Raw genomic sequence first — 12,188 nt, forward strand, 5'->3', positions numbered from 1 at the left:
GGTAGGAGAAGAGGAGAGAATGAAAACAAAACTAATGGCCATTATGAACCATGCTGCACAGAACCATTCAGCAGAAGTGTGTCAAGCAACGCCACTGGGGCTCCTTTACACCAACAGCAATATGCCTGCGTAATGCTTCACTGAGACTGTAATTGCCCTATTCATTTTGGCTAAGTCAGACGTTTTCCTGCCTTTGTAGTCATTCTAGTGTGTATTCAAGATGGGTTGTTGATGTTTGTGATAATATTTATTTATTTACTGAGTTTCTGTAAAAAGCTAAATTTCCCTCTTTGGATAAATATAGTGCTGTCTATCTATCTATCTATCTATCTATCTATCTATCTATCTATCTATCTATCTATCTATCTATCTATCTATCTATCTATCATCTAAATTTAGAGTTCAGTGACTCCTGAAAACAGCTTGTTGTCCGTTTACTGTGATGGACTGGAGTCCCATTCGAAGTTGGTCCCTGCCTTGAACCTGATGCTTTTTGGATGAGGTCTGCCCTAAGCTTCTGACCATGTAACAGAAAAGGTGGTTCAGCCAATTAAATGGATGAATGAATATTTCTAATACAGTAATCCCTCCTCCATCGCATTCCAGAGCCACCCGCGAAATAAGAAAATCCGCGAAGTAGAAACCATATGTTCATGTGGTTATTTTTATATATTTTAAGCCCTTATAAACTCTCCCACACTATTATAAACATTTCACGCACAATTATACAGCATAAACCCTTTGTATTCTCTTAGATATTAGGTAAGATTCGTTGAAATTATGTAGTTTACATACAGTAAAACCTAAATATTATTTTAAAGATATCGAGCGTCTCCGATATCACATATGTTACAGCCATTACGACAGACAGGCCACCATCAATAAATACGTACAATGCAAGAAAAATTGTATACAGTAAAATGTGTGTACAGTGACACTAAACTATGTACATGTAATAAGTACTGTACGTAAATAATTAATTATGGTTACTCACCAACAATGACACGACGACTTGTCCGATAACGATGAGTTTAATTTTACTGCACAACAAAGGATAGCATTACAGCTCTTCTAAAGGAGCCTCTTCAGGCGACTGTTTAGCACCGCCGTTGTTCTTCTTCCATCACTCTTCAATCCAAATCCCTAAAGCAGGTTCCATCCAGACTACTGCCTTACAACGTCCACTTGCAACTCATTTTGCGCCCTGGTTAAAAGACACTGCGACCGTAGATCTTATATGCTTTTCCTCCTTTTTAAATAAAAAGAATTGTGGACTCATTTATGCTGTAATGGTGTCCTGCAGCGGTGTAGCTGTTTCCTTCCTTCAACATATCCAAAACTTTTACCTTTTCTGCAATCATTTGCATCTTCTGTTGCCGCTTGTGCACGTTAATTCTGAATGAGTGAGATTAGTACTTCCTGGTTAATGCAGCACTCCGTCGCTGAGCCAATCAGCAGCACACAGGAACTTAACCGCGTGCTCTGATTGGGTAGCTTCTCAGCCATCCACCAATAGCGTCCCTTGTTTCAATTGAAATGCGTCCCTTGTTTGAATTCAAATGGGCAAATCAACTGAGGAAGCACACGTACTGTAGACCGCAGACATCCGCGAAGCAGTGAAAAATCCGCGATATATATTCACATATGCTTACATTTAAAATCCGCAATGGAGTGAAGCCGCGAAAGATGAAGCGCGATATAGCGAGGGATCACTGTAATGTGTACTTTTAAATATGTATGTTTGTAAATGTCCTGTGCACAATATTAAGTATTTACCATTTTACATTGAAGCTTCCAAGAACCAGGCTTGTAAGGAATGACCCCCAAGGCTCAGCAGACCAGAACATGAAAGTTTACTACACTATGAACAAGTTTCTGTCAACTTTTTTGGAACATGTAAGTATGCTTCTTACTTAAGAGAAGTAAAGAGTCATGATGCCTGAGATTTATGGTAGACATTATATTATACTTATGCTGCATTCAGATATTCCTGGGACATTGTATATAGAAGAATAATGAAAAAGTAAAGGCAAATCAATTTGATTAAGTCATAAAATATACAGTTATAATAATGAGAGCATTATTTTTATTAGCTTTCCCCAAACTCTTTAGTGTCATTTAAGAAAACAGTTTTTTGCCTTTTAGTCAAGTGCTGTTTTTGGCTTAATGTGTAGTTTTTCAGAGCCATTTTGGTTTTATTCTGTGTGTAGTTTGTCATATTTTTTATAGGATCATACGGGGAATCTTCCAAAATCTCAAATGTGTAAATAAAATACAGCATGTTATTTAATAACTCCACAATTTAAAACTGTCACAAGTGCATCTTGACTGTAAAATACAGACTGAGTGCGGGGCATTGCCACACATTGATTCTCACTGAATTGCACAACAGGTCGAGCATGACGCTGGGTAGCACCATGGCACAGAGGTTAAGATTAGCACAACATGCATATTTTCTCTCAGTTCAAGTGGATTGTTTTCACATCCCAGATATTGTTAAGTCAGGTAAACACAAATGTGAGTATGTGCAGGAGTGTACCTTATGATATATTCTGGCTTATTTCCTGATATCCACTACAAGAATAGACACTGTCTTCTTGCAAATCCTTAATGTAAAAAGTAGGGTCAAAGATGGCTAGAGAATGTAATAACCACAGAAGTGTGTTTTGAGATGAGTGTTAGTAACTAATAGTGTATATTTCTGATTTACCTTCACTTTTTAGCTGGTGTTGCCCACTTTGACAGAAACAACCTCAAGTAGATGTTTCATGTAACTGTCTACCAGTCTCTGATAATGACAGCATAGACAATTCTTTCAACTGTGTGATGCTGGAGGGATGCCTTGCGTGCATAGCTCGTTTCAAACTCCATTTACCCTCTCAAGACCGGGCTTTGACTTGGTTGTTCCAGAACCTTCCACTTCTTTATTTTCAGCCATTCCATGGTGGGTTTACTGGTATGAGGCTTGTCATGTTGCAAGGTCCTCTTTTATTTCAGCTTCAATCTTCTGATGGTCTCACATCATCCTGATACAATGAAGAATTCATAGCAAATTCTGTGATGGTGAGATGCCCAGGCCGTGATGCAGAAAAGCAGCCCCAAGCCATAACATTTCAACCACTATGCTTTATAGTTGATATCAAGTTCTTCTGGTCTAAAGCTGTGAAACCTATCTTTTGGCACTCTGGCCATATAGCTCTCTCTTTGCCTACCCTGTCCAGTGTACATTATTGCAGAAGCCCTGGTCTTTGCCTAGCTGTTCATGTTAGTCTTCCCTGAAGTTCATTCCTCCTGGTACACTCCACATGTAGATGTAGTTGTGCTCTGTCTTTTTAATGATTGTCTCATGCACTTTTACATCAACAATGACAAGAGCTGGCTGTAGGTTCCATGAAGAAATTCTGGGGTTCTTACAGACTTCTTCCAGCATCTTGTGTTGTACTTGATGGGCTGAACTTGCTTGGATGTCCTGGACTGAACAAGTTGTCAGTTGTTTGAAATCTTCTCCACTTGTAGATGATCTTCCAGACAGTTGTATGGTTGTTATCCACTTCTTTGGAGATCTTTTTAAATCCCTTCCCAGACTTATGGACATCTATTATCTTCTTTCTGAAGGCCTTGGAGAGCTCTTTCAATCTAGGTATAGAGGTAACACACACTTCAACAAAGAGCAAACCAAACTAAATGACTGTCCTCTGTAATGATGTTCTTATCAAATACCTTTTAAAAAGTGCCATTGTAGTGGGTTCATGTAAATCATTTTTAATAAATATGCTATTCTGCGAGTGGTTACTTAATTAGCTTTGAAATTGAAGTCTGTCTAAACTGTCCATGAATGACTCAGCCTTGTCATTTGTGTAAATTCATCAAGTGATAAATTATTTCATGTTCTGGCTCCATGACATTTTGTGGATTAATAAGATGATTTTGAAAATAAATATGTGAATTAATTTCTCTTTATCTGTCAACCTCACCTGGATGTGTGGGGCAGAGAATGATTAACTCAGGGCTTGAATCCCAGCATGGCAATTGGCGGTTATTGGCCATGTGAACCTTACACCTTCTCCTTCCATCCATCCATTTTCCTAACCCCATTATCCAGAGTAAGGTCATGGGGAAGCTAGAGCCTATCCCAGCAATCATTGAGTGTAAGGCAGGAACCACACTTGGACAAGACACCAGTCCATCACAGTATGAACACACACACACGCACATCAGAGGCCAGTTTCACAAGGGCAGTTCACCTAACCTCCACATCTTTGGACTGTGAGAGGAAATCAGAGCGCCTAGAGGAAACCCACTCAGGCATGGGGAAAACATGTAAGCTTCACACAAGGACCACCTGTGATGCCAACCCTGGTCTCCTTATTCTGAGGCAGCAGCACTACCACTGCACACTTTGTGGGGCTTTGTGGGTTTTCCTTTGAGATCTCCATTTTTCCTCAGATCCCATGCGTGTGTTAGATCAGCTAGGGACTATAAATATGTCCAGGCTGAGTGATTGTGGATGTATGAAAGAGAGTGGTCTGTGATGGTCTGCCACTCATCAAGTATCTGAAGCTATTAAAAGTACTGGAATCAAGTGAAGAAGGAGCCTGGAGCTCTTCAGCACCATGGCTAGCTACTCAGTATCTTCTGTTGATTTGTTGCTCAGATTGACTGCTGCTTACCTTAACATACAGTATCTTTTTTTCAAAAGTAGGGCTGTTATCCTACTAAGCAACTTCCACGCTATAAAATGATTTTTTTCTCCTTATCTGACTCCTAAGTCATCATAAGATATTTTTGTTAAAAGAACCTTGTAAGAAATATGGCTGCTTTCTGCATTAAAGTACATGCAAAAGGCTACCTTAAGGTGCATTTCATTGGTTTTCTGAGCATGTGAATAAACTGTTTACAATGAAAGAGAGACTGTATTTTCTTGGATTATCTTGACCACTGGGGGTGGCAGCATTATGGCATGGTGGTGATGGTCTCCATGGATTTTATAGGTTTTGCATGGGTTTGTCTTTGGATATTCCAGTTTTCATCTGTTAGGCTAACTGGAGACTCTAAATTGCCCTGGATGAGCATGTCACTTTATGTGTAATGATGAGCTGGCAGCCCATCCACGCTTGGTTCCTGCCTCTTGATGTTGCCTGATTGGGCTCCATCTCCCCGTGGCTCTAAAATGAAAAACTGAACAATGTAAATGGATGGATTTATGGTTTGGCTTCCTATTTCATACTGGTATTTTGAGCAGATTAGACCAGATTATTAGAAGAGAAGCTTGGGGAGAACAATTTAAGAAATGGATCTCATTTATTCTTTCATGAAGGTTCATAAGGACATGGACTACATCGTGAAGGACAAACTCTTCCTAGAGAAGATCATGCACTATGAGTTCCAGCATCCAATTGAACGAAGCATTTTCTATAATGGTATGTTATTTAAAATACAATTTTAATTCTAAAGTTGCTATCGAAATTGCATTTTAGCATCAAGGAATGCTTAGTGGAGAAAGTCTTTGCATTGACATTTATACACAATTACAGAAACATTGGCATTAGTACAAATATATATTTTGCATCCTTTGTTATGAAGAAGAATTAATACTGAAATAAGGAAATCAGTCTATCATTCCAAAATAGATTTGTTTTTGTACCTGTACAGCACATTTAAAATTACAAGCTCAGATGTTGCGTAGTTAAAACAGAACATGGCGTAACAAACAGAAAAACACACACTATGCCATGTTTACAGCAATCAAGAATATAACATTAACATTTACAGTGTCTCAGACTATGTTAAGATATTAGGTTACAGCTTAGGTTTACCTAAATTTGTAATATTTTAAAATATTCATTAGACATCCTATTCCATATAGCTGGTTGCCCAGTCTTATTTATCTTGCATATTTTGCTTTTATTATGTTGTGTTTATTATACACCTGTTTCCTGATATTTAGCCGTGTATTACATTTACTTTTTAATTTCACTCATGCAGTAGAGTTGTCATGGCCGAGGCCACCTGGTTTGTCTGCCATTTAAATTTCACTTCTGACACAGAGATTTTCATCTTGCGTATGAAGTGAGTTTAGTGACACGCTATATGCCTTAACTGGAACCAGACTGGTGTCTGTGGTTAGTAACAAGTTATTAGAGAAAAAAATACTTTGGTGACAACTTCATTCTGTCAGAACTGCTTCTTGACATGACAGTACATGTAGACCAGGGCTATTCAATTACAAATTTTTAGCTGGGCCAGTCATTTTCATAGCAGGTAAGCAGCAAGTAATAACACATTTTAAACCAACACAAATGAATGTCAGTAATGTTTATTCATTGCTTTCCTTTTAAATTTGGTCACATGTGACACAGGCACATCAAAAAGTGCATAAAAACTAGTAAAAAAGCTGTAATTGAACAGAATCGGAGATAGCAGCAATACTTCTTTTCCAATTTTGAAATAAAGAGTAAACATTTTGGTCTTATCTGACCCAGACACTTCACAAAGTGCATTTAACAGAATAAAAAAAAGAACTATCAATGCTATCAAAGCCATCGTAACTGGTACAAGCAAGCCTGCGCACGTTACCCCAATTTTGGTTTCCCTTCACTGGCTTCCAGTTCGTTTTTGAATTCATTTTAAGAATCTTGTATTTGTTTTTAAATCCTTTAATGGTTGTGCCCCATTTTATTTGTCAGAACTGCTGCACCCTTATGTACCGTCTCGCTCTCTCAGGTCAGCAGACCGGATGCTTTTCCATATTCCTAAGACACGATGCAAACTCAGAGGTGATCTGGCTTTTTCAGTTGCAGCTCCAAAACTCTGGGACGATTTGTTGTTGCACGTTAGGCAGGCTCCTTCACTTACTGTCTTTGATGTTGTTTTTAAAGTGCTTTATAAAGAAATAAATAAATAAATCAGTGCACAAACCCATAAGTGATAACCATACATGAGTACAATGTTTTCTCTACATACAGTATGTTCATTTTAAATCACCACATGTATGATTAGCAGTGTCTTTTTTGTAAACAAAAAGGTGACGATATGCATACATCACGTTTGGATCAAGTGTGAGGTACTGAGAAGGTCTATAGAAGCTGAGAGTCCTAGCACTACATGTTTAGTTTATCTGATGATAAAACATAATGTTTAAAACACAAATCGTCAAGTATAATAATAAGAATTCTTTACATTTTTATAGAGCTTTACTCACTACTCAAAGTGCTTTGCAAATTCCGCACAAAGAGGACTCGGGACGCAAGCTCCGCATTTCCTTATTGTGAGGCAGCAGTGCTACTATTATGGCACCTGCTTAGGTGTACTGTACTGTATAATATTGTGCTTGATATTTTAAAATTACAAACACAGAATTTCCAAAATCAAAGAATATCAACCACAGGTTAATAATAAGCTCTACATTCTACAAAACAATTGTCATGTAGTCCCACAAAGCAATCAGTGCTTAATTGGATTGAGTTTTAAAGAGAATTCCAAACGTTTTGCATGTTCTCATCAAATGCAGTCTTTCTAATGCATTCTCTGCTTTGAGTGTCAATGGCTGATCGCTGTCCCCGTAACACCCACGAATCCACCGGATCAGAGTTTGTGAGTGGAGGGCCAACCAATCGTATGAAGAGAAGTGCGGAGACAGTGCTTCCGAATAACAAGGCTCTCATTGGAGTAACAATTAGATTTGTTTGTGAAAACACACGTTCGCACTCACTTGATGAAACTAAGACTCGGCACACAAGTGATTATAGAATCATTCAACATGTAGTCGATGCCACAACCAGCTGTCACAGCCAAGGTGTTGGTGCATCATACCAGTACCAGTCACAAAAAAAAAAATCACTGTATCATAGACTACTACCACCACTTCTAAACATACAACAACGCACTGCATTGTGGGTTGAATGTTGCTATACGACACAGAGTGTTGCATTCATGGTCTGTACTACTGTAGTAATTTATGTTGGAATTTCTGAAGTGCAAGATGTGTTTTTCTCAGATTTTCTTTGCGTTTCTGGTGGGACCACGGCCTGGGTCACTTGGACGTTGCTTCTGGGCGGGCCACCATTTAAACAAGCCGGATGTAGACTGACATCACCTCATTATTTGTGTGGACCAATGGATGAGAGTCCAATTGAACTGTCTGTTTAAAGAAATGAAAGGCACAATGTTAATAGTTGACATGTGGGTTGAAATGACTCCTGTGGGGAACACCACACAGTAAGTGCAACATTTCTAGACTTGGCAGAAGGGAAAAGAAAGAGATTATTATGGAAAGTCATCATTTTATACTTTGAGATGTCACGTCTCAAAGACACAGCTCACTAATTTGGTGTGTTTTCTATACCAAAAGGTTCTGTCTTATTTATTATCTCCTTATGAGAAAGTAATATACTGTAGTATTAAATTCTATGAATTGCAATCTCCTCTGAAAAATAAAAGCAGTATTTAACAGGATAAAGTAGGAAGCAGAGAGTAAGGAGCACATGTGTGAGGTAACACAGCACAGTCAGCCTGTTCCACAGTTTGTCAAACAGCTCCCGCCTTTCGTACTCGATCTTCTTTATTCAGGCCCTTGATGACCAAAGCTGTAACTGCTCCACTCCAGTCTGCTTATGAGCCTCCTTCTCATGTCTGCCATCTTTTTTCTGTAGCTTCTTGTGTGAGCTTCAACAATCTACAATAAGAATCTCATATTTTATTGTAACACAAAATTGAATCACAGTGGGGTTCATTTTGCTTTTTTAACACTGATCAACAGAAATAGACTCTTCAAAGGAATACTCCACCCAAATGTGTCTTATTTTTTCTTTTCTATGTTACTTACTTCAAGTACTTTGCAGTGGTCACTGAGAAAAAATCTTAATGTCATGTTTTCTTGCAGAATGAGACAAAAAAGTTTGTGATACTCAACCCTAATCATGACCCTTGCTGCACAAGGGCAAAATCAATTAGATAAAACATCCATGAAAAAAGAAGAAAATTCTTACATTACTTGTGTCACATAATCCACATATGTGTTATCCAGTCGTATGCTCAAAATGTGCAAAAAACATGCCCTTTTTGCTAAAATATTAAGTTATGGGAAAGGCACTGCTCATCATAAATAGGAAAATTCACATTCCCATAATTCTGTGCTTTTGAATTGAAGGCAGGACTCATGACCAATGAATGAGGGGGAGAGCTGGGTCTTCAATTCATTTCTCCATCTTTGTCAATTTATCATTGTGTATCAGCACTTGATGCATTTGATGATTGTATGCATTTTCCCTGTTTATTGTTACTGCATTTCGTATTTAATACTTGACGCTGGGGACATTTGATGATCACTTGTATTACTCCACCTTTGTTGTTCCCGTATTCTGAATTCTGCACTTGATATTCAGCAAATGGTGCTGTGCTGCTTTTACTTTCTCTTCTTCTTCTAGTGTTCTTTGTCATGTCAGCAGCTTCCACAACCTGCGTAATGTTCAGCAGATGTCTCTGGTGTTCTCTTTCTTTCTGCCATGTCATTTCATTTGCCAATCATTTTGCTGTAGTAAACCCACAGGTCAGTTTCCAAGGTTGCCATCTTAAATACCTGGCATTACCAGTATATATCAGATCATAAGCTTTCAATCAAGACCAAGATCAGGGTTCTAGTGCCAGTAGTCCACGAGTAATTGCATGACAGATGGACAGACCTTAGCATTTTATATAAATAACAGCAGCATTACACAACACGATTAATGTATTTCTCTTTATATGGTTTTAAAACAAAAAAGTTTGTTTCAGTTTTACTTTTTAAATGAACAAAGAATTCCATGCAGTTTTTTAGGTAATAAGAAGGAATCCGACTGAGTTGGCTTGGACTGTAAACTCAATGTTACGCTTTCATGAGATTCCTTCTGCTTTATAAGTCCGTCTTTTAGGCCCGACTAGTGACCTAAAGGTTGATCTGCCATGATTGTGTGAAAGGCTCTCTTCATCTGTACATTTTGACGCACTAATATTATGTCAGCAGCCATTTTGCTCCTTAGCCTACTGCTGTTAGGGGTCACCGCTCTGGAGCCCTGAAAGGGTGAGGCAAGTGTACAAACAGATTGACAGTTATGTCAGCATTAGAGATAATATGGTGCCTCCAGTAAGTGTTCAGATCTGAAGATCACTTATCATTATATTGACTCTAAGATGAACTATTTGAGGCCATGGCACCACAGTGATCATTGTAATGGTCTTTTCTGTCTTCTTTTTTCTTCAACTGCATCCATGCGTCTTAGCAGCACCCTTGCAATGTGCCAACTCATACTACTGTATGGCTAATAAAAGTTCTGAAACAGTAAGCTTGTGATCATCACCATATACTGTATTGTCATTTTATTACCATTGACCAGTAGAACTTGAACAGTTTATTAAATTCAGTCTCAGAAAGATGTTGGAGAGTCGACTGTTAATTTCTTCAGCATCTGCACTCAGCACTCGTGTCACATATCTGTGAATATTCATGCAGTGCAGTCATCTGGTAAGCTGTTGGCCTGGGTTAAGCTGTACCACAAAGCGGATAAAAGTCCAACACAAGAAAGAGTTGCCATACTGGAAAGGAAAGAGCAGCTCTGTATGCCAGGTGTGGAGGACAGAAAACACATCAAGATTAGACATTAGAAGAACGACCTCCACAAGCCCAGAATGAGACACAGAGAGAAACAGTCACGCTCACAAGTGAGCACAAACTTGCGCCCGCTAACGCAGGAATCTTTCTTTCAGATCCCGATGGCATTCTCTTCAGTAATGTCCTCTGTTATGGGAATGAGCTGACCCTTTTACTCTTCGACCTTCTGCTGTTCTGTGTCATTGACCTGGGAACTCAAAATTTTGTGCTGGCTGCAATCATTACGTTTCTTGTTCAGCAGGTAAGTACAATCAGCCTGTTAAGTTATATACAGTATGTCATTTGAACAGTAAATGCAGCACAGTAAAAATCCAGCAATGTGTAGACTTTACCCTTTCCAGATTTGCTTCCAACAAATTGATTTAACAGGATTTGATCTTTCTTAAAAGGAAGAAACGCATTCAGCTCTGACCTATAGCAAGGCTTCATACAATATGAATTCTTGTTAATCTGTCCTGTTTGGTGAGAAGTTTGGATCTGCCATCTATTGTGAAGAATGCTTTAACAAATACGCATTCTTCACTGTGTTGATAGTATTGATATTTCTTCATATTAGAAGACTACAGAAATGTCCAAATGAAAGCCACACTTAAATATCCACAAACAGTTCAAATTGCTAAACAAAGCACATTTTTCAGTAGGCCATCATTTAAGAGAGAGGAGAGGTTGGGAGCCCTGATATAGCACATTGCTGCACCCACCAAATTACAAACCACCTCAGGATCCCAAATCAACAGGTGACACCTCAGCACCACACTGAACAGTGTGAGGTTTTTATGGTGGCTGGAGTGCCAATCCTGCCACCAGCTCCAAAATTTTCTCTTGCAAGTTGGAGGACTTGCTTGCAGGGCTGGATGCAGACTAACGTCATACCCTGGATTGAGTATTTGCAGGTTAAGGGCCCAGCAGAGTGGAATCACTTCTGGCACTTACAAGATTCGAACCCGCAACCTGCCAACTGCCGACACAGATCCCCAGCCTCAGAGCCACCACTCCGCCTGATCATTTAAGGAGGCTTTGCCAATGGATTTTATCTGAGGAGCTTTATTTGTGCATTTCTCTTTGCAGGTCATCGAAATTCTCCGGTATTACCTCGGCAGGAGGAACCTTTCAGCCAAAACCCTTGTGGATAATTGCTTTTTGATCTAAAGGGTACTTGCGCTCTGGAATGAAAACCTGAAATCAGAAAGCAGTATTCTTTATGTTTAAATCCCTGGTTCATGATTACTATTATTTTTTAAATTTTGTATTATTTATATTTGTACTTGTATAAAGTGTTTTCTTATAACTTAATGAATTTTTTTAAATAAAAACAATTTGAATTTGACACCTTTCAAATAATTTTTATTTTGATTTGGAATAAATCCAATATTACATTATATTTCCATTTCATGCTATATATAGTCCCTTTATCCATTTACTTTAATAAAACAATTTCTTTAATTATCATTTACATATAGTAATAAAAAAAAATACAAAATAATAAATATTTTATCATCTATACGTGTTGCACAAAATGTCCCTGTTTTTCCAGGTACCATTC

At 38.4% G+C, this 12,188-nt stretch overlaps 1 protein-coding gene across 1 annotated transcript in view; it reads left to right on the plus strand.

Moving 5' to 3' along the window:
• Window positions 1-11,959, plus strand: part of LOC114657881 (meckelin-like) — a 148,598-nt gene extending 136,639 nt beyond the window's left edge. Inside the window, exons 25-28 of the mRNA XM_028809827.2 lie at window positions 1,792-1,896; window positions 5,318-5,420; window positions 10,741-10,886; window positions 11,714-11,959. Coding sequence (XP_028665660.1) covers window positions 1,792-1,896; window positions 5,318-5,420; window positions 10,741-10,886; window positions 11,714-11,794 — 435 coding nt within the window. The 3' untranslated portion in view covers window positions 11,795-11,959. The remainder of the gene's footprint in view (window positions 1-1,791; window positions 1,897-5,317; window positions 5,421-10,740; window positions 10,887-11,713) is intronic.
• The last annotated feature ends 229 nt before the right edge of the window (window positions 11,960-12,188 follow it).

The sequence above is a fragment of the Erpetoichthys calabaricus genome, chromosome 9 (assembly GCF_900747795.2).
Source record: "Erpetoichthys calabaricus chromosome 9, fErpCal1.3, whole genome shotgun sequence".
In the NCBI taxonomy this organism is placed as follows: Eukaryota; Metazoa; Chordata; class Cladistia; order Polypteriformes; family Polypteridae; genus Erpetoichthys; species Erpetoichthys calabaricus.